The sequence below is a fragment of the Setaria viridis genome, chromosome 5, assembly GCF_005286985.2.
Source record: "Setaria viridis chromosome 5, Setaria_viridis_v4.0, whole genome shotgun sequence".
NCBI classification, from domain to species: Eukaryota; Viridiplantae; Streptophyta; class Magnoliopsida; order Poales; family Poaceae; genus Setaria; species Setaria viridis.
Genome location: NC_048267.2, coordinates 2999372 through 3021671, shown reverse-complemented (window position 1 = coordinate 3021671; position 22300 = coordinate 2999372). Strand labels below are relative to the sequence as shown.

At 43.5% G+C, this 22300-nt stretch overlaps 4 protein-coding genes across 4 annotated transcripts; 3 read left to right on the top strand and 1 right to left on the bottom strand.

The window, feature by feature from the left end:
* The first annotated feature begins 1307 nt into the window (after window positions 1–1307).
* On the top strand, window positions 1308–5999 carry LOC117854932 (isocitrate dehydrogenase [NAD] catalytic subunit 5, mitochondrial). The gene is made up of 8 exons (XM_034737192.2): window positions 1308–1460; window positions 1710–1890; window positions 4027–4347; window positions 4425–4586; window positions 4693–4767; window positions 4940–5049; window positions 5128–5200; window positions 5477–5999. The coding sequence occupies exons 2-8, from the start codon at window positions 1726–1728 to the stop codon at window positions 5666–5668; spliced, it is 1098 nt and encodes a 365-aa protein (XP_034593083.1). The 5' UTR covers window positions 1308–1460; window positions 1710–1725; the 3' UTR covers window positions 5669–5999.
* Window positions 6000–9439: 3440 nt separating this feature from the next.
* LOC117854933 (mitochondrial import receptor subunit TOM40-1) lies at window positions 9440–14654 on the bottom strand. The gene is made up of 11 exons (XM_034737193.2): window positions 14362–14654; window positions 14169–14250; window positions 13968–14067; window positions 13771–13866; window positions 13618–13668; window positions 12790–12855; window positions 11934–12035; window positions 10976–11044; window positions 10809–10892; window positions 10496–10591; window positions 9440–9882 (listed from the first exon to the last, which is right to left on the bottom strand). Exons 1-11 carry the CDS (start codon window positions 14555–14557, stop codon window positions 9826–9828), a joined length of 999 nt encoding a protein of 332 aa, XP_034593084.1. The 5' UTR covers window positions 14558–14654; the 3' UTR covers window positions 9440–9825.
* Window positions 14655–17477: 2823 nt separating this feature from the next.
* Window positions 17478–18452, top strand: LOC117858033 (uncharacterized). Its single transcript, XM_034741008.1, has one exon. It carries the CDS (start codon window positions 17543–17545, stop codon window positions 18281–18283), a length of 741 nt encoding a protein of 246 aa, XP_034596899.1. The 5' UTR covers window positions 17478–17542; the 3' UTR covers window positions 18284–18452.
* Window positions 18453–19776: 1324 nt separating this feature from the next.
* LOC117858802 (uncharacterized) lies at window positions 19777–20788 on the top strand. The gene has a single exon (XM_034741936.2). The coding sequence runs from the start codon at window positions 19953–19955 to the stop codon at window positions 20538–20540; it is 588 nt and encodes a 195-aa protein (XP_034597827.1). The 5' UTR covers window positions 19777–19952; the 3' UTR covers window positions 20541–20788.
* Window positions 20789–22300: the final 1512 nt, after the last annotated feature.

Genomic DNA, 22300 nt, shown 5'->3' with positions numbered 1-22300 from the left:
ATATAACGAAGCATGGTTCAAAAAAAATGATGAGCTTAGGCCATTTTTGTGGGGTTTCATTCTCATTAATGGAGTGACACATGAGCAAGTACGATGATACGTCAGAGTATCGATGAAGATGGAGAAGAAAAAGGTTTCATATGAATGACAACTATGTGTAGACTGTTTTCAATATTATGAAACGTGGTGAAACTATCATTAAGAAATACAAAGTTTCATTTGAACGAGTTGTGTCCAATCAAATGCATTTTCATTAAAGTCTATGGCTTACCTATAAAACCATGACATGAAATTATGCATTGGAAGTATGATTCCATCCACTAATGAAAAATAGTTTAGACGATATGGCACTATTGGAAAATAGAAATTGTCCTATGAAACTTCCCCACAGTGCTTAGTACTACGATTGTTCATTCCTTATAGGCCCACTGCTAGTTATCTTATCCTTGTGGTACTCTTTCTTCTATCTTCTAAAACTCCTTCCAAAACTAAAGGATCAAAAGGAAACCTTCCCTTTGTATCGTTATTTAATCAAAAGTATTCATAGAAAAAAAAATAATACAAAGTTGTAGAGGAAACCCATATGAATTGCTAGAACTGAAAACAAAAGGATAGGCTGGAAGAGATGTTCGATTTGACTTGCAAAATATGCATATTCTAAGCGCATAGTGCCTGATTGAACCTCCTAACGAATACATTCGCATGATTGGTTTCACCTGCTCCCTCCATTCCAAATTACAATTCATTCCAACTTGAAAGCATCTCAAGTTTGACCAAATTTATACAATAAAATATTAACATTTATCATTAGTTTTTTCATTAAATAATTTTTCATTATATATCTATTCGGTGCTATAAACTTTTGCGATCCTCTCTATAATTTTGGTTAAACATAAAATAATTTGACTCTTCAAGAAAGTTCGAATGACTTATAATTTGCAACAGAGGGAGTATATGTTTATTTATTATGCCTAGAAAGATTTCACTTGAAACGAAATAACAAGATTCAAATATTTGAAATAACCAACTAAGATTACAAACGAAGGTCTCCAAAGCCAAAACGACAGTGGACTTTGGAATACAATTTTTTGTTTTGCGGTCGATTAATAAGATTTTATAAAAATTGGGGTCCAACGCCAATTCTAAAACAATCTTCTCCTCCCCTCCTGGGGAAAAAAAAAGAAACACAAAATCTTCTCTCCTGCTTGCGCAAGAAGGAAAGAAAAAAAAAGAAGAATCACCATCGACGGGCGTTGGCCTGCCCAACCCCAGCCGTCCGATCCATATCGACGGCCCGATAAATCGGAGGAAGCTCAGAAGAAGTCTCCTCTCCTCCCACCACCACCCTCTCCTCCGCATCCCCCTTTTAGCATTCTCTCCCCTCTCCACCCATCTCTCGCCGCCGCCGTCGACAGCGGCCGCCGTCGCCGCCGCGAACCCTCGCGAATCTTCGTCCTCCGGTACATTCCCCCTCATCCGATCGCACCTCCTCCTGCTCCCTCCCTTCCTAGGATCGCCTCCCGTTCGATCGGGGGACGGGCGTCTCTTGGCGCGATCGAGTTTCGCGCGAATCTGGAGGGTTTCGCGCGATCGAATTCCGCGCGTGGGGACGGGCGGTCTCCCTGATCGGCTGTGTTTATAGGCACCAGATGAAGCGCGTGCGGTTCCGCGACAATTAGGGTTGACGCGCGTGCTGTTGGCTGTTGCAGGGTTGTGGGGGCACGCATGGCGCTCCGGAGGCTGCTGCAGGGGAGCGTGCTGCCGCGGGTGACCGGCCGTTCCTTCGCCCCGGCCGTGGCGCCGTTCTCCACGGAGGCTGGGGAGACCGTCCGCGCCACGCTCTTCCCTGGCGACGGCATCGGGCCTGAGATCGCCGAGTCGGTCAAGCAGGTACGGAATTTCGGTTCGCTTTGGAGAAGTTGTGCGCTGTATTTTTTACACCTAGTATACAATTAGGACTGCGTTCATGTAATGGGCAAGTTTGTTTGTTTGATGGAAAACTAATTCTAGTTTTGAAGCTATAGGGATATATTGTCCACGCCAGGAAGGATAGTGTACTGGTTATTTAATTGCCTTCTTGTGGAATTATTTGTGGCTGACTCTTTTTTCTGGCGTCTTAACTACCGAGTTTAGGCTAGAGAACTGTGAAAATGTTTTTTCTATCATTAATTGAACTTGAAGCGGTAATATATGTTACAATTAAGCCCATGGTTAAACCAAGTAACTTAAGAAAAACAAGATCAATTAATTTCTAGGTTTGCTGTGGTTGAAAGATAATATGTGTTGAAGGAATATCGTGGCTACACCTTACATGTACACTAACATGTTATGGAAGAGATTGAGTCTGTTACAGTTTGAAATGACCTAACATTGCGATAGACAAATAATCCTGGATTGCACAATATTGTAGAAGTAATTAAGTTGCAAGCTCTATCGTGTTTGCTACTGCTATGTCAGATTAGTTTATATAAGGTTTCCTTTATAGTTTATAGAGATTGATCAAGCATTAGAATATAATAGTTTGGGTAATGACATGGAGACACTATTATTGACAGCAGGAGTTTTGAATATTTCTAACTGGAGAACTTGGCGCAGGCCGTGTTCTTCAGGGGAATGTTATTTATGTTACTTGTGTATAATTTAACTGTTTGAATCCTCTCGAATTGGAATAGTCGTGATATGGCGAGGAAGCCATACAAAGTTAAAAAAAACTTCTTTTTTCAAAAAAATCAGCAATAATATCTTCATCTGACATCAGGTGGTACCATTGCTATCTCTACTGAAAAATAAAGCCATAATTGAAAATATAATTTCCTACCAAACGTCAAAATACAGAGTCAGAGGATACACTACAGTATAAATTTAATATTTATATTTTCACTTCCGATGCTTTTCACATGCCTAAGTTTTCTTTGCCATTTCCGTTATGATAACCTCTGTCGCGTATAGCTCATCTCTTGCCTTTTACATCACATCAATTTGTGTGGGTTTTAAACTAATGGGTTAAACAGGCTTAGAAGTTGAAACACAAGGGCATAGTTCAGGACGACTCCACTTTGTTGTATTGAGCTCCGTTTAGTCCTAGCGACTTTCTGCCTCTTTTCTTTCATTCATTTTCCTATCCTAAACCATATTTTGTTGTGAATGCACTGTGCCAGATGTGGCATGCTGCTTTATTGTGCCCAGGGACACAACTTATCTCTTTAGCTACTCTTATTGCATTAACCTTGCTTAGAGTTTTCTTATATCTCAATCTGTTTGTCTGCAAAGATATACAGCTCCTGTTGCCCTTATATGACTACTGTGGGGGTTTCTTCCTACGTTTAGTATTTTTTATGGACGTAGTCTGAATAAATGCTTAAATTGATTTTGAATGCTGCCACTCCTTTTTTTTCACTGCTAAGGGCACCGCTGGATTCTCGGGAATGTTTGCAGTCTTTGATGTCCTAATGAGGACACAAGATTACAATGCATTTGGAAGTTTAACTTCTATCTTAGTAATATTGGAATGGGATTAAGAGAGCTTTTCTTGCTACAAGTTTGAGGAACTATTGTCGGATGTTTCCTGATAATTGGTAGCTAGGATTTTGAGATTAAACTCCTTAGTCTTATATGGTGACACCTTTACAGCTGCATCTTTTTTTTTAATGGTCGAACAATGTTACTATCTTGCTCGTATGAAGTGATATTCATTAGATTGCCACCTTCCAACAGCAAATTGTTCTTCCTAGTTCGCATCTCTTTTAATTTTTTGTGGGATGAATCTTACGGCGTGTACATTCAGACAGAACTATTCTGATCTTTGATTATATATAGTCTGATCATGAACTTTCAATGCTTGAAAACTCGAAGCTGAGTACTTCAATTGTGAAACCGTGGCTTTCAACTGAAATATACAATGGTGCTGATTGTGCTAATGTTGTTAATTAGTGAATGAATTTGATTGATACATGACATATCTGAGAAAGTATCTTTGTTTATATAATGTCTTGATTTAATATTTTCGTTTTTTTTTTGCTATTCCAGGTATTCAATGTTGCAGGTGTACCAATAGAATGGGAAGAACATTATGTTGGTACAGAAGTTGATCCCAGAACAGAGAGTTTCTTGACATGGGAAAGCCTGGAGTCGGTGCGTAAAAACAAAGTTGGTTTGAAAGGACCTATGGCTACACCTATTGGAAAGGGCCATCGATCTTTGAATCTTACATTAAGGAAAGAACTTGGGCTTTACGCCAATGTCAGACCTTGCAACAGCCTCCCAGGCTACAAGACCAGATACGATGATGTTAACCTTGTGACAATTCGTGAAAATACTGAAGGAGAGTATAGTGGTCTTGAGCATCAGGTAGGCTTTCTTAAAGACACGTTGCTTCTATTATTCTGAGCTGGACTCTTTTTCATTGTGTGCTGATTTTTCTCCAGGTTGTGAGAGGTGTTGTTGAAAGTTTGAAAATCATTACCCGCCAAGCTAGTTTGAGAGTGGCAGAGTATGCTTTCCATTATGCCAAGGCCAATGGCCGGGAAAGGGTCTCTGCGATCCACAAAGCCAATATTATGAGGAAGACGGATGGCCTTTTCCTGAAGGTTTGTGACCTACTGTTGTTCCTTCTTTTTAACCATGGAGGCATGGGCTACATTTCTTCTTTTTTCTTGAGAGGTTATGTTTTGTTCACTTTTGTTTTGCTTGTAGTGTTGCCGTGAAGTGGCAGAGAAGTACCCTGAAATTCAATATGAGGAGGTCATCATCGACAATTGCTGTATGACGGTATGTTCTATGAGTCGATTGTATCCATTGTTTTGTTGATTGTTGGGGCGCTCGTGATATTGGCAGCCTGCCTGAATCATCAGGCTTGTGCTGTTTGGAATCAATTATCTTTCTTATTGTTCTAGCAGCGCTGACAAAGACTCAACTGATTATGAACTGCATCTGCTTGCAGCTTGTGAAGAATCCTGGTCTTTTTGATGTATTAGTGATGCCGAATCTTTATGGTGACATTATTAGTGATCTATGTGCTGGTTTGATTGGAGGCTTGGGCCTAACACCCAGGTAGACTAGCTTCTATCAAGTTCAGTCAATTTGAGCATTGATATGGCGAAGGCTTACATCTGTTTGTTTGTTTCCCAGTTGCAATATTGGTGAAGGTGGCATTTGTCTGGCAGAAGCTGTTCATGGTTCTGCTCCTGATATTGCTGGCAAGGTGAGTTGGTCTTTAAACAATATCCCCTTTTTACCATAATTTATTGTGTTTGCCTCTGGCTTCTTTTGTGTTAGGGAATCAGTAGCGTCACTTCTTGATTCATGATTCTGTGTAATGTTTCGATGCAGTTCATTACTCTACTATACTAGTTACTATACTTGTTTAGATATACACCTTAATGCTTCCTCTAGACCTGAAAGTTGTCTGGCATGTTCCTCCTGTTAACGTCTCAATGTAGTATTTAACCATACTGGATGGTTTGTTCATTCTTTCCAGAACCTTGCGAACCCGACTGCTCTTATGCTGAGTGCTGTCATGATGTTGCGCCACTTGCAATTCAATGACAAAGCGGACCGGATCCACAACGCCATCCTCCAGACCATCGCAGATGGGAAGTACAGAACTGCTGATCTTGGTGGAAAGGCATCTACATCAGAATTCACCAACGCAGTCTGCGATTACATCTGAGAATCAGATGTAGTTCTTTCCTTCTGATTGTTTTCGTCTGCCAAATTTTTTTGTCGCATATTGAGAGGAGCTTTAGTTTTAAGAGGTTAACTGGCAGCACCTCGAACTTCCTTGGGCGTTTAACACGGTTTCAGACCGTCAAATAATTTTGTCACATTTCTTGCAGTTCGGAAATTCTTTTAAAAATGCAATCAGTCAAAGAATTGCATGTAATAATCACGAAAGCATTGTAGCAGTAGATAGAATTTATTTCACTGACGTTCCTCCAAAGACCGGATCAACTGTTGGATTCTACGTTTTTTCTGAGTCACGCTATACCCCTATTTGTCTATATGATAGTGTGATAATGCAAACAAATGAAATGAGGCAGATGTGTGCATTGCCAAGCCTTATTGAAATACTAGGAAAAGTGACGCGCCGCGCGCCCGCTGTGGCTGTACGCGTTGATCTCAGGCGGCGGGCGGGGGGACGCATGCATAGGCCTGGTGATTGAGTCGTTTGTTTATAGTTTGGCTAGCTGCTATTATTATGTTAGTGAGTGCGTCTGAATAAAGAAAACAAACCGCACATGAGCATCAATCTGCATTATAGCGTTCAGCTTGTTAAGGCCACATGCTGGATTTTTAGGCTCTACTTCAAAAGGAGGAGGATCGGGACACTATTCCAGGGGCTTGTCGAGCTTGGAGTTGACAGCCATGGAGATTTTTGCGAAGAATGGGTGGCAGTTTAGTAATAGACTTTGCCTCTAATCTGTTGATTCTGTTTAAATTCGCTTAAAGCAAGTGTGTTTCTTTGTAATAATAGCCGTTTCATAGAGGCTGGAATAATACTTATTCCTTTATCTAAAAAAATAGCGTTCAGCTTGGAAGTTGTCGGCGTACTGGTTCCAGAAGACAACTACGGCTGTCTTTGCATTGTATTGGTTTGGCAAACAATCTTACAAAATGAGAAATCGAAAAGAAATAATTACAAAGGAATAATTTTTTTATACCTTCTAGTCAGTTAGGTACATTTCCTCTGGAAAAAAAAGTAGACATTACACAGTGCTCTGGTGTGTGCCCTGGTATTCTGGGTGACGTTGATACGAGAACATCCTGTGAAGACCCCAAAGGCCTCTGCATGAAAGAACAATTCAGTAAATACAAAAGAGAAGATACTGAAGGTTAGTTTTGGTAAACCAAAACCTGCCATACATTTGCATTTCGTTCTTTCATAATGTATGTAATACAGTAAAAATGCAAGCTGTTTTATCAGAAATGCCTGCACAGTACCATGTTTGTCTGCTACTACTGTTTTCATTTTGTTTAAATCCAATAGGCAATGCAATGACATTGTTGTTCAAGTATGTGGGCAATCATGCCTGTTTTGCCATTACCAATTGCATAAAAATGGCTTCAGTAGAAAACACGTAAGACATAACTTAGCAGCCACATGCCATTAGGCAGATACCTTTTTCCAGCCAAACGATCAAAAGCTACTTATACGAAGAGAAGCCTGGGCAATCATATTTCTGTATCTATATGCAGGAACACACACGCATGCACACACACAAAGCAAGTATTTTCAATTACATAGTATATATGTTCACAAGTTTTGATATATGAAGAGGCAGCTATTTCAAAACCATGAATGGCATGGAACAATCTGCATGTGTTGAGGCGCAGGGCAGGCATATGTCCATCATGTGTCCTCTAAAAATTATATAAGTCAGAGCAATATGGAAATACACGTCTGTAACCCAATTCTACTGTAGGTATGAAAGGTGATACTGAAAGTAAATGTATCAGCACTTTGCATATTTGGGCTACAAACTAATTGGCAAAGCTAGTGTTCCATTTGTTAAGAAAAATATCCCTATTGCTCCACTGTTGGAAGCACACGTCTGAATCCAATTTTAATTCTACCAGAGGTATGAAAGCTGAAAATACTGAAGGTGACATGTATTACATCTTCAGACTGCAAATAAGTTGCCAAATCTAATCATCTATATAGTTTCAGTTGGTAACCAAAGTATCCCTACTGCTCTAGTGCTATCACCACAGAAGTAAAATCAGGAGGGAAACCAAATGTTTTCCTAGATCCAATTGTAGAAAACAAAATCTAAAACATAATGTGCCCCATCAAATCTCTTAGTATAATGATTCCCATATCATACAGATTTGCAAAAAAAAAAAGAATATTACCATCAAAGGCTACAGATGAGCAAGAAGAGAACTGAACTTCATAAATTCCAGTAGCACAATATGTAGTGCCTGGATGGAGTCATGGAGATAGGTACTATTGAGGAACTAATCCCAAGTATGTTTGCAAATGATATAGGTTCTGAAATAAAGGTCTGGGCACAGGTGCATGTCCAAGATATACGGAACTCCGACTATCAATGTAACACAAGAAGACATAGTTTAAAAAATATCAGAATGGAGGGGAGGTCGGCAAAATCAACCTTCATTCTTATCTCTTCTAGTATGTGGCAATTGTACTTATCCGTGCTCCATATTTATCTGCTACATCAGTGCTTTCTTATCCTCGCACCATTTCTTCGGTATACATTTTCCAACACCATACATTACCTTTTGCTTGTTTCCTAGAGTCACACTTTTCTTTGTAGCTGTTATACACCCTTTCATCTTTAACTGAATCAAATTGGGTTATAACATGATGTAATTATCTGCAGCAGTTTACATTCAGTAGCAGGCAGTAGAACCATACAGTAAGAATCCTAGCGTCAGATATGAATCAAAAGTCCTCTTGATTAGTATAGCTTCCAGTGTAACAAAATAGTTGTTCTAGCTTTGTCAGCTGTGAGCAATAGTAGGAAGCGCTTGCATACCCCTCTGATCCCAAGTTCTAAATAGCGCATGGCAAAGAAAGCAAGCAGGAGTAGATCCATACTTATCAATTTTACTTAAAAGCTATCCTTGCAAAACCTATCTGTCCTACTGTATTAGATTACTCACCACCTTAGGTGACCACGAACAAACAAAATCAGAGCAGCAGTATACATATTAGAGAATCAGAACAACCGAGAGGGTACAATGTCTATTTTGATCATGTAGTTAGAGATCAATCAATCATGCGGTTGAGCTATCAGAGATTCAGAGCACCTGCATCACATCTTCGGTCCAACATTACGACATGATAAAACAAATGCAGGTAATGCGGTGGTTAAGAGAATGCTGACAGGGAACAGAGTAATACGAGCGATAGAAAGGCAATGGGCTGATACGTAGAAGAGAAAGAGGAGACATCACCTGACGATGGATAGCACGCAGGATCCACGGTGCTAAAGACGAAGATGAGAAGGCGACGATTGCGAAGAAGAGGAGGTCGATTTCTTCCGCTGGCAAGGACGACGCTCACGCTTAACTCGGCAAGTGGGGCCCGGTTTGTGCTGCCTGCGTAGGCTTGACGCTACGCACCGAGGGCGAACACGCGCCGGACTCACACGCAGTAATAGGCAGAAACGGGGATTTACAGCGATATAACTAAGACTATGCATGAATCAACATTGTCGTGTCGAAGGATTTACAGCTGCAACAATAGCTGTTTTCGACAGGATTTCAGTTGCACTGCGCTGATGACATGCACATTTTTTCCCCCTATCCTGGTTGTCTACATGCACCGAGGGTGGCCTTGCCGATGAGCAGCTTGGCTTATGATTTTGTCAGCTTGGCGGACTACATTTTCTGCATTTGACCGTAACTTGTTCCCGAAGCCGGCCATGTCTTTATTTCGTATATCTCGTGCGAAATATAAAGGTGCAAATATATATAATAAAGGGTCCATACCTCCATGGTGTCAATCCATGGACTAAGACCTTGCATCAAGGAAATGAAGTTCGAAATCACTGTCCTAGGATCTAAGCATTCAACAGCGAGAATCCTAACGCCATAAAAGCAGTCTACTCAGGTAGGAGTGACATCTATTCAGGCTTCCCCTGTTCTAGTTTAACACAGGCGCATAGTTACATCAATCTACTCAAGAGCCCAGTGAAATCAAAACTTCGAAAGGTGCCTCTGTCCATGGCCATCCGGCCATAGCCGCTAAACGAAGAGCTGGAGACAAATAAATGCAACAAAACTAGAATCGTCTTAATCCCTGTCGACGAATGCCAACAACTATAATTGTACATGTGTCCTCGATGAACTGCTCGAGTCTTACTCTCCGACAGCCATACCGAACCCAAACTTGTAGTCTTTCTTCCAATGGTCAATCTGCAAGAGATTGTAGGATAAAATCAGCCACTATTTTTTAAGTTGTCCTTTCAATATGGAACTGAATGCTGATATATGTTAAAATTAGGAGAACAAGCAGTATTGCTAGGAACTTGTATCCAGAAATTATCGAAGTTTAGAGATCCAACTTAAAAAACATAATAAGCTGACCATCTATTGGAGCAGTTGCCTGCCAGTACAGGAACCCTTCATTCAGGGAACCACATCATTTCTACTGGATACAACTAAAGGCTATCAGGTGCCCAGGGTTGAGGTACAAGAAAACCTTTTCCTTTGGGTATAGTTCTACTCTGTTTTGAACCATGGGTGCTGGGTGCATCTATATTTCATCTCAAGTTTCTACCACTTCCAGTTAATTAATTCAGGTTTATTCCCCACTCATGCTAAGGGAAATGCTTTTGAGTACAACTCAAGTACAAACATGCATCTAGACCATCTGATGCATTTGAACTCTCCATCCAAGTGATTTCAACTTTTGGATGAGCTGTACTCGAGTTGTACCAATGTATGTACATATGCTAATATATTAATTGAGTCACAGCAGTCAAACAGTAACATATACTAAATAGTAGAGTGAGGTTCTCAGGCTTACCTCAGCAGACAATTGAAAAGTAACGCCTGGAGTCAATCGTTCCTCCAAAAGAGCAGAAATCACACCATTGGTATCCAGCTTCCCCCTCAATCGACACTGCAAGTTGATTTCATGTGATGTCAACTAACTTTCTAAGCAAAGAAAAAGGAAAGGAAAGAAAAGAAAAGAAAGACAAAAAGAATGCAAAACCTGTGCTAAGTGGTGAAGCTTTTAACTCTCACAAAAAAAAGGATATGCTCAAGCATTTCTGTAACTTTTATGTGCCAATATCACTTTGAAGCATGGAACAGAGGTGTCAAGAAAACAAGGTTACCTGTCTCAGTATATAATCGTAACCAAAAGTTGCTGTTACATCCTTTGACATTTGATTGTACATGAAATCAGATGCAAGGGAAACCTGTACAAAGAAGCTATGGAATGAAGCTGCTCACAAAGAAAAAAAAGGTCAAGCAGTAAAAAATGATATGAACGAACTCTAACCTTTTCAGATACTTTCTGAACATAACTAAGAGCAACCATTCCAGTGGTTGCAATTTGCCCAGTTGCGACCTGCACATATATGTGATAAAGCTTCATCAGTGCAGATCAAAATATTTATTCCCCAACTTAATGTATATCAAACCATCCAACTGTCTTGTGCCAATAGTGTGTGTTCTACCAAGATGAGTTCTGACACTCTTGTTACATTTAATGAATGAGGTAGATCAATTTTTCCAAGTCATAAAATGATGCTAAACACAACCAAATAACCTGATACCATTGATCAATTACAAGAATATACAAGCTTAAGACCTTCTGAAAAAAAACTATGGTGCAGCGTCCATGCACATTTTTAGCTTCAACTAAGTGCAGTACTAGAATTTCCTAGAAGAGCATTTTTTTTCAAAAAAAAAGTATGAGAAAATCTGATTGATATATGATTAGTAGATTACAAAATCAAACATGTATTACTTGATTGCTACCAGGAGTTTACAGGAGAGGTGGGGAAATCACATGAATTGGAATATTCAAGCCAATCCAAAACCCTAAAGTGATGCTACTATGAAACTACTAAGAAAACATTTATGCATGTGCTCGGACAAGGTTTATAGTTGGGCTTTACTTTTTTTTAAGATGAATTCCTTTAAAGAACTAGTTTATTTTCTCGTACTCTCAGGGATTCAGGCCTAAAACAAAAGTAATAGCAAATTCATTACTAAAGGTAGAATCTATACTTTCCAAAATTCTAGCAACTTGAATATCAATGTTGTCAGTAACTTCTAAGTATGGAATAAATTGAGCAGATTCAAACTTGAGCATCCTTCTTCGAATAGTGAAATAGCCCTGAAAAATAGTAGCTATTGCTCCTAAATGTAGACTGGTCAATTCTACGATGCAATCTGATAGTGGATGACATCATGGATATGCGTAGTTTAAAGTTGTACACAAAGAAACTTACCCATTTCTTTGTGTCATAGCGAGCAACAACACCAACTCCAGATTTCCTCTGCTGACCAAGCCAAAAGGCTTCAGTTCCCAAGGAAAGGTTCTTTGTGACACTCTGAAATGCATAAGAAATAAACAATGATTCAATATCGTGTCTTAATCATGAAAAGATAAAACAAGCATGTTAGCTACTCTATAAGAAATTAACTTCTTTGTATTCAACAGATTCCATGAAATTTCCTTCTATCTCGATTAAACCCAGACTCATGAGACTATGAGCGAAATAGGCGGTACATCATGACCTTAAGCAGGTATAGATCTGCCATCCCTTCTACCCTCCAGTTCAAACAACAGAATCAAAGGAAAAGCATAACACTGTTGACTGATTCAGCCATGTCGTCTGGGGTGCTAGATTAGTGCTTAATGCACTGAGAAGGTTATTCAGGAGTTATATTGCTTTGAAACACAAGTGGTTTCTTGTAACACGAATAACAACTTTTTCAAAGTATGAAAGGGGAGTGAAATCTCTGTTTTGCATTCCACTCGTCCCGTGCAAAGGAACAGCAAATTGACCAAATTTGTAGTAGTATGCCAACTTACAAGTAGGAGTTAGAAAAGCATTACTAAATAGTAATGTTTCATTCAACAGTAACTACAGCAAATGTATTACTTGGAAACTTTCATGTTATTTATAACTTTATAAAAATGCTGCGACATAGACAATGTTAAAACATAAATATGTTTAAAATATTTAACGAGGGAGGTGGATAATAGTGCAATACCTGTTTATCATCAAATAGGCGGCACAAATATAACTAAGCACAATATATTGCTAGAAGGGTTTTATGAGAAAACATAGAAGTATGTACTTGGATGTAGTTTGCTCCATAGAAGGCATTGTTCCCAATTTGAATCTGAGTTCTAAAATCTTTGCCCTGTAATCAAGGGTAGAAAAGCAATCAAGTTACTAATTAAAACACATTTTCAGGCAGAGAAAGCAAAGAATTAAAAGATACGCCAGATTGGAAGGTGAAATCATAATATTTGAAAATTCTAAAAAGAAAAATAGTAAGTAATAAAAAAAGTATCGCTCATCGCGAAATGCACCAGCCTAAAAACATAACTACAAACTTGAGAGGGGAGGGGGCTATCTCTACTCTTTTTTTTGTCAAACTTATACTGAAAACAAATAAAAATTGAAAACCTACCTGCCGAGGATCATACTCAGGTTAAAAAGATACTAGAGGCAAGTTATGTGATAAAAGGGATTGTGAAAACTTCCCAATCATGATTCATGGAACACTAAACGCAATTAGGATACAGCCGATACATCGATGTCATCAAGTGGTTGCCTAAGATGACTCATTAGCATTCACTAATGTCAACACAACTCAAGCCATATACTTATCTAATTCAAAGAGAGAATGAGCAGACCTTCTAAGATGTAAAAGAAAAAATATCAGAGCAAAACATGTTTAATGATCTCTATCATTGCCATACCCATACACAATGTCCACAAGCAGTGCAGCAGCAATAGTACTAACTTATTTACCTCATAAGACAAACGAATCAGATACCATACATATTTAATTGTTAAACAAACAAAATGCAATATACAACTGCTATGATAGCCCATCAAACCAAATGGCCATATCTTGCGCGCCAACAGAGATCTATCTGTACAAAGAGAGACTGACCTTATAATCAAAATTAAACATGCCCTGGGAGTAATGGGGCTCACTTGTCAACTGCAAGAGCAATAAATCGGTCAACAAAAGAACTTCAAGATGGTATCAAGTAAATTGATCCCATATGATCATCAGTTTTACTGGCGGTTTGAAACAAATTACCTGAGCATTTATCTTTACAGCGAGGTTGTCCGTTATGTCATATTTGACACGAATGTTCTCCCTCCCTTCATGCGAGACCCTCCCCATGAGCATCATCTACCAAGAAACCCCATTAAAAACATGAATGAGACCCTGTAGAGAACATGAAGCTAAACTAGACATGCTCAACAGCGTGCTTAAAGGGAAAGGAGAACAACCCTAGGATTGATGAAGTTGGCACCAAACTCATAGTTGGAGGTGGGGATCTTGATCACCTCGTTCCCCTGTGCCGGGACATCAATGGATCCCATGGCCACACTGGTTCAAACAAACGGACAGCCAAGCAATTATGACAACATCGCCAAACAGCTAGTGGTTCACAGGACAGATAAAATAGGGAGAGGCACCGAGTCGAGCACCTGTGGCTCAATGCGAAGTACGGGCTGATCATCTTGGTGAAATCGAATCGCATGCCCTCGAAGAGGTCCGGCTTCAGCGCCACTGCAACACACGCGACGAAGATCACATCGTTATACGCCATCCAGCTGCGGCGGCTATCGAAAGCACAGATCAAACGAGGGCGGTGGAAAGGGGACGGCGTCAGGGACTTACTGAAGGCCTCGCGCTGGATCTCCTCGTAGGGGACGGGGCACGGGAGGTTGAGGTAGTCCACCTTCGGCTCGGCCACCTCCTCCTCATGGGGCTTCGGCGGCGCGGCGGCTTCGGCGGCCGCGAAGGGAGGTGGGGGCCCGTAGGAGTCAGGAGGCGGGGGAGGAGGGGGCGCGGCGTGGCTGACGGAGGAGCCCATGGCGGCGGCGGCGCGTGTGGTTGATCTGGGGGTGGCGGCGGCGTGGGGGTCTGAGTAGGTTGTGTGTGATTTCGCTGCGCCGGCGGCGGGGTCAAATCGTCGGGGGTTTTAGCAGGGTTTTCTGCTGCTGCGCTGCGCGGACGGCCGCCTCGGCACGCGGCGGACGCTGCGGGCGGTTGGATTTGCCTCGTGATTCGTGTGGGCCTCCATTCGTTCTGTGCTTCAAGCATGTCACATCGTGCCGTTCGCGTACAAAATCTCGGAAAAACAGCGTGATTGCTGTCAGGATATTTCAATTTCACAAGCTTGTACAGTGGGAAAATTCTTATATCTGCTATTGAAATCGCGAGAAAGCATATTTACATACTCGTATAAAACATTAATTTGGTTAATTTGTCTAGAGATTTTGACTTTTGTTCCCAACATACTTATGTAAAGGAAAAAGCAAGTATTGCAAAAGTGTGACATTCATCCCTCAATATTTCATTTGGTGCAAATCAACCCCTTAACTAACTAAACCGGTGCATTTATCATCCCACCAACAATGGTTTAGTATCATGTAACATGAGTTTAAACCATGCAATTACTTTACCCGTCGATGCTTAGCCACATCTAATGTTGAGTCAATCGATATATATAATAGTTCGATGTGAATCGGTTCCGTTAATTTTTCCAATAAAGTTTTTGTGGGATAGTCAAGCTACATGATTTACCAATTTTTTGTGAGCTTTATATCTTCGACTAAATATTACATTGCTAAGTAGGGATTAGTCAGATGATTACATGGCATAAACCATCATTAGATAGCACTAAATCATTGTTAAACTAAGGTGGGGATAACAAATGTACCGGTTTAGTTAGTTAAGGGGTTGATTTGTATCAATGGAACATGAGGGATGAATGTTACATGTTTGCAATACTTGAGGAACGAAAAATACAATTTTCCCCTTATGTAAATACTTTTGGGAATTTCCTACCAATTATCATCTCACCACTAAGAGTGTAAAATGAAAATTGTTAGGTTCTCTTATCTGGATGCAAACTTTTTCCATTCAACTTATGTTAGAGCCTTAGAGGTGAAAATGAAAACTGCCATGATTTTGTAGAATAGCAATACAAATTGTTCAAATAATTGTTGTTCCTATATGTTATCTATCAACTGCATCGTTTTGTATTGCATCTTCTCCTACTTCCAGTAATAAATCTTGACCTTTCTTTAAGAAAAATATATACAAATTTTTGAAACGAATCAGGCAGGAGAGCTGCCAATTATATTAAAAGAAAGATGAAACCCACACTAGGGAAATAAGAAAAGAAAAACATCAAACAACACTGGCCAACTGGATTGGGACATCAGCACGCGCCGCACAACACCATCGCACCATTCAACTCAATGCCAAGCAGCCCCGAGCTCCCCACAGCCACCGTCATCGCGTCAACCGTCAATGGCACCGGAGGGTCCAAGATCCAGATCTAGAAAAAAAAAAGAAGGGGAGAGAGGGAGGCAGGAAAGGAAAAATGAGGGTGTATGTCTATGTCCTGGAACTCGAAGGTAAAAGCGAGGATACAAGGATTGCCAGAATAGCGTAATACCCTACGTCCTGTTTGGGGTGTTGTATATTACGCCTTGCGCTTGGATGTTGTTTGGTATTGAGGATTTAATCCTCTGTTGTGGTTCTCTGAGATCTTCGCCACTGTTGGTCTGAGCTGCTGATCTAGGTACCCCTACCCTCCTTTGCATACTTCATGGGGCGGGATTACTAGTCAGTTACAAGGAGGAGTACTAGTAGGATTACAAAGGAATCCTAGTAGGAGTCCGTCTTCTTCCTTCCTTACGGGTATTGGGGATTTATCCCGGGGAGGGGGGGCAGCGCCACTGTCGGCCGGCGGCTGGTGTCGAGGCTGTTGGCGGCGACGGTGGTCGCCCCCTGAGTCGCCTCGCGAGGCGACGCAGGAGCACGGATGCTTTGCCTCACGTTTTCTTTAATAGCATTATAATATATACAAATTGACTTCTTGTCTTTATTTGAACAAACCACATGCCAACAATTAAGGCTGCGTCTGGATAAGATGTATTTTTCTTAGTTTTCAGAAAACACTATGATTTTGTAAAATACTCTGATTTTGAAAAAGCTAGGGTGTTTGGTTGCAACAATTCTCACAATATTTCAAACAAGAAGAAAACAATGGTAGTATTGGTGTAGTAATTATTTTGGAGTTTAGTAACTCCATGTGTTTTGTCTAAACTCAAAATTAGTATTTAGAACTATAACTTCCTGGTATCATATCTTTTCAAGAAAAACTAGGCATCCAAAACAGGTCCAGCCCCATGTATCTTCCCGCACACTTCGGCTTTCGGCCTCAATGACATAGCGTCAAAATCCAGCTCCCGGAAGCACAACGTGCAGGAGCTTTCTCCAAAGCAACTTTTATATACATCTACTTCTAGCTTTTAGCTTGAGTCCTTGAGATCTCAAAATCCAGAATTGGAGGTTGGCCAAACATACTATTATCGAAAAATTACAAGTATGCCAGTATTTCCTTCCTTGTCTAGGCGTGCTGTGGGTCCCTATGTTCATGCTGATTAAGTCTCCAAAAGAAGTTCAACAATGTTCTCTGAAAATTCATCTATAAACGACCTAACCAATTTATTCAGTGTACACATAATGCAATCTGTTTGTTCTGCTCTGCGCATTATGCCAACATCACACTCGTAACGTTCCATCACGAGGTTGCAATTTCGAAACCTCCCCAACCAACAAAATGCCACAATCTCAGATCCTCAGTACGGTAGCTCAACCAACCACGAAGCCTATCTACTCAGCAGAAACTCCACACCAACCTAGCCAGCTCACTTGTCAGCAGCTCGGCTCTCGTATAAAAACCACTTGTTGCCCAGCTCATCTTCCTCGTGCCTGCAGTTGCAGAACGCCCGGGGGTGATCATCTCATATACCAAAGAAAGGAAGGCGTGCCAGTGCCACCGATGGCATCCGGTGTCGTCGTCCGCAACGATGACGAGTCCGCGTCGCTCTTGGACGACGATAGGTCTCCGGTGCTCTTGGCCGGCGTGTCTACTCCGCCTCCTCCTCCGCAGCTTCACGGGAAGGCGACGAGGACACCGAGGCACGCCGTCATGAGGCTCATATGCTCGCCCTTCGCCGCCGTCCTCCGGATGACGACGTGCGCGGATACTGACGCCATCAGCCCAAGCGTCGAGCAGCCGAGCAAGAAGACGGCGGCCGGGGCCGTGGTGGAGCGCCGGGAGGCGAGGAGGAGGCCAAGCCTCGAGCAGCTCATCAGGATGGAGACAGCGCCGCTGCCGCCGCCGTCACGTCCGGGCCGCAGGAGGAAACCAGATACGACGTCCGAGGTCTCCATTCGCACCACCGCGAAGGAGAAGCACGCGCAGGAGCTGTTCTCCCCACCTAAAAGCCTGGTGGTCTCCGTCTCCGACGATGAGCGGCGCGCCGCGGCTGTGCCTGCCGTCAAGTCCGACGCCGACGACCGGCGGACAAACGCGAAGAGGCTGGTGGTCGTGTTCGAGTCTCTTCGGGCGTGCTCGAGGGCTCCGGGGATTGGCGTGGGGATGCCGACGAAGGGCCTGAGCAGGAAGGTTGCGGGCGCAGGCTGTGCCCCCGGCAAGGCGGAGCTGTTCTATTGCCGACCCATCCCGATGGGGCGGAGGTGCCGGGTGCAGCACCTCGAGGAATCTCCTTACAAGTGATTTGTCACGTCTCACACAGCTCGGTATCAAGGGAGGTTGGACTCTGAGCCTCGGCGATGTGAGGCCGATGACGTGTAATTTTTTTCCTACTATTCTATTTATGTAAACTTGGTTGTATATGTTACCCTATCTTTAAGTGTTTATACAACATACATGTGTTTAAATTTTAGATCCTCTTTGGCACGACTTATTTCGGCTCGGCTTATTTCAGCTTTAGGGTCTGTTTGGGAGCACTCCACTCCAGAAAAACCAGCTCCACTCCACTAACTCCACACTTTCCTAGCTCCACTCCACCGACTCCAAAAAAACATGGAGCTCCTGCACGTGTTTGGCTGATGGCGGTGCTCCAGCTCCAAAAACGTGAGCACTTGGTGTGAATAGTCTATTTTACCCTTTGTTAACGGACCCACATGTCATACTCTTCTATTTTCTCCTCTCTTCTTCCTCTCTCTCCTCTCCACTTCTCTTCTACGGGCACCTGCCAGAAGATGGACCCCTAGGCCGGCCGGCCTACGCCCCGGCCGCGCCGCCGCGGGGGAGCTCGCCCCGAGCGGCGCGGCGGGCGGGCGGCGGGCGGTGCGTCGGGCGTCGGGCGGCGGGCAGGCGGCGCGTCGGGCGTCGGGCAGGCGCGTCGGGACGCGGCGGGCGGCGCACGGCGCGCGGGTGGCGCAGCGGGCGGCGGCCGGCGCGCGGGTGGGACGGGGCGGCGCGGCGGGCGGCTCGTCAGGCAGGCGGCGTGTCGGGCGGCGGCCGGTGGCCGGCGCGCGGGCGGCGGGCGGCGTGCAGGTGCGGCGACGGGAGTTTTATGTTTCGCGAACCGGTACTGTGTAACGAGTGGCAATGGTGGATAAATACCCACCAACTCCACGAGGAGGTCTGTACAGGAGGTTTTTGGAGCACCTCTTGAGGTACTCCACAAAAAACGTGGATCTACCCCCCTGCTCCACCTTTTTCTTGGAGCTGGAGTTGCTGGAGCTAGACGCGTTTGGCTGCGAAATTTTCGGAGTTGGTAGAGTGGAGCAATTTTTTGTGGAGTGGAGTGCTCCCAAACACCCCCTTAGCTTCATCTATTTCACGCAAATCGAGACACTGTAGCGTGAAGCCGTTTTGTAAGCCGGGACTAAAATGAACTAGAAGTCAGGTGAAGCTAATTTTTTTAGCTTCACCGGCTTTGGCTTCACCGTTGGAGCCGTTTTGGGATGAGCGTGCCAAAGGGGCACCTAACATTTGAGCCGGCTACGCAAAGGCGTTGTTCATGAATTAGTGACACACAAAAACAAGTTGAGGTGAGGAGGATGCTGCTGGATGCGCCTACAACCAAAGTTCTTTGGAGCACTCAAGCAAAAAAAAAAAGGATCGCGCAATAATTGCCTCGAATTTTTGTACTGGCTCCGTTGCGCATGGGACAGCAGCACTGCCCAAGTTCCCTTACTTATCCTGGAGCGGCACATGCAGCATGCGTGCGTGTCCTCCGGCTTCACACGCGTCGTGCAGGGCCGACGCCGGCGGCAGCCGCCCCCCGCCGCGTCACCCTCTCTCGGGAGACCTCTCGCCACCCTTTTTATCTCCCACCTCGCGCCGCCGTGCTCCTCCACTCGCACCAGCTTACCAGCAAAGCAAACAAAAACCCACTCGAACGACGATCAGTTCTGAAAGCCAGCTCGGCACCATGGCGTCGATGCAGAAGAGCCACCAGGAGCGCGCCCAGTCCGCGGCGCAGAAGGCCGCCGACGAGCTCCACGCCGCGAGGCGGGACCAGGTCCGCGACGAGGCGCCCGCCAGCCCCCGCGCCGCCGGCGGCGGCGGCATCCTGAGCAGCGTGCAGGACAGCGCGCGCTCCGTCATGGGCGCCGTCCAGGACACCTTCTCCAGCGGCGACGGCGGCCGGGGCAGCGGTACCAATACCGGCACCACCCGCGACAGCGCCGCCGGAGACACGATGGCCACCGCGGGGGACTACGCAGAGGAAGGCAAGGCCAAGGCGAGGGGCGTGGCGGACGCGGCCATGGGTAAGGCCGCCGAGACGAAGGACGCGGCGGCGGACAGGGCGAGGGGCGCCATGGACGCGGCGGCGGACAGGGCCGAGGGCGCCAAGGAGTACGCGGCGGACAAGACGAAGCTGCGCGGCGAGGAGTCGGAGGAGGACGTGATGATGCGGGTGAAGGCGGCGGACCAGATGACGGGTCAGGCGTTCAACGACGTCGGCATGATGGGGGAGGAGGGCACCGGCATGCCACGGCGGCGGCGCTCTGGGTGATAGCCTGAGAAATACTCGGAACAGGCGAGGGGGGCCGCCGGAGATGACCTGGCCGGCGTTGCGTGCTTCTCGTGTATCCAACTACGCTACGAAAATAAGGAGACGATGTCGCGTACTCGCGTCTCGATCTCTTCTGTTCCATGAAGTTTATACAGCTTATTAACTTGCAACAAGAATTACTTCGATCTTTTATCTCTATACTCACGTGTATGTACAATAACCAAATAAATTTGGATGAGGATTCTATTTTCTCCGTGCCCGTGGGGATTCTAACATTCAAAATCGGGCTCCGTAATCGGCCACCGCTGCGCCTGCGAAACAGTTTCATAGTAGGTCGCCAAAGCACTTGCACCAACTAGTTAGTAGCTTAGTATATGCGATGGTAATCTTTGGGCATCTTGCACAAGCTGTAGACAAATAACTTGTCAAATTTGTTACCAACGTCGCAACTAAGTTTTCCGATGCTACATCACGCGTCATAAATTTTGTTTAAGCTCACGCACATCTCCAAAGAAGAAGAACTTGACTTGTACTCCAAAGTAGAAGTACTTGACTTGTAGTGTCATCGGTGTATATTTAGGCTGTCCTTGAGTGTAGTATTATCCGGTCCCGTTCCTAAATTTGTCTCTCGAGGTATTATCGGTCCCGGTTACTAAATTTGTTTCAAGGTATTATTTTAAATTTGTTTCAAGGTATTATTTTAGGTATTATTGGTATTATCTGGTCTCTAAACTCATAAAGGGCATATTTAATAAAGTGAATTTGTCTCAAGGTATTATCGGTCCGTTACTAATTTGTTCAAGGTATTATTTTAGATATTATTGGTATTATCTGGTCTTTAAACTCAGAAAGTGCATATTTAATATTAATAAAGTGTGTATTTAAGCTGTACTCGGGTTTCACTTGAGTCCTAAAACTCTCGAAATACAATTTTTAAATCTTAAAACTGGTCATGTTCCGCTGATGACAATGCTTCGTGTTCACAACCACCGTACGCTAGTGTCGGGATGGCAAAATTCCCGGTGGGGACGGGGCTCCGCGGGGATTGCCCCCTCGGGGTCGAGGACGGGGCATATTTTGCCCCCGCGAGGTCCTCCAGTCCAGGCCCCGATACTGTAGTGGCATATACTCTAGTGGCAGGGACGGGGGAGTTTCGGCCCCGTGGGCCTTCACGGGGACCAGAAATAGAATTTTTTTATTTTTTATTTTACCATATTGCAAAAATATATAGTTAAACAAAAAAAATTGTAACCTGCGACAGGATCTTATCGCCGGTCCAAGCGGCGGTTGGGCCGACAGAAGGTGACAAGGGCTCCACCCCTCCGCACCATAATTTCAAAAAATCATAACTAATTCATATCAACTCGGATAGAGATAAACTTTATATGAAAATTGTAGATTTTAACGAGATCTACAACTTTGTAGTTAATTTTTTTTTCCATTTGATGTCATATTGGTGTTCAAATAATCGACACAAGTTTCAGATCTAAAATGAATTTTAGATCTGAAACTTGTGTCGATTATTTCAGCAATTAAATGGCTCCAAATGAAAACAATTTGAACTACAAAGTTGTAAATCTCGTCAAGGGCTACAATTTTCATATAAATCTTATTTCTATATGATCTCATATGAATTAGTTATCATTTTTTAAAAGTGTGCTGCCCAATTTCAGATCTAAAAATTGAATTTTAGATCTGAAACTTGTGCCAATTATTTGAGCACCAATATGACATCAAATAAAAAAAATTAACTACAAGTG

Excerpts from the sequence above, each read along its gene's own strand:
- LOC117854932 (XM_034737192.2), top strand. The coding sequence starts at position 1,726 with ATGGCGCTCCGGAGGCTGCTGCAGGGGAGCGTGCTGCCGCGGGTGACC. Across the intron at positions 4,768-4,939 it reads TCGACAATTGCTGTATGACG|CTTGTGAAGAATCCTGGTCT; the intron begins GTATGTTCTATG and ends ATCTGCTTGCAG. Across the intron at positions 5,050-5,127 it reads GGCTTGGGCCTAACACCCAG|TTGCAATATTGGTGAAGGTG; the intron begins GTAGACTAGCTT and ends TTTGTTTCCCAG.
- LOC117854933 (XM_034737193.2), bottom strand. The coding sequence starts at position 14,557 with ATGGGCTCCTCCGTCAGCCACGCCGCGCCCCCTCCTCCCCCGCCTCCT. Across the intron at positions 12,856-13,617 it reads TGTTTAATTTTGATTATAAG|GGCAAAGATTTTAGAACTCA; the intron begins GTCAGTCTCTCT and ends CCTTGATTACAG. Across the intron at positions 12,036-12,789 it reads ATGGAGCAAACTACATCCAA|AGTGTCACAAAGAACCTTTC; the intron begins GTACATACTTCT and ends TATGCATTTCAG.
- LOC117858033 (XM_034741008.1), top strand. The coding sequence starts at position 17,543 with ATGGCATCCGGTGTCGTCGTCCGCAACGATGACGAGTCCGCGTCGCTC.
- LOC117858802 (XM_034741936.2), top strand. The coding sequence starts at position 19,953 with ATGGCGTCGATGCAGAAGAGCCACCAGGAGCGCGCCCAGTCCGCGGCG.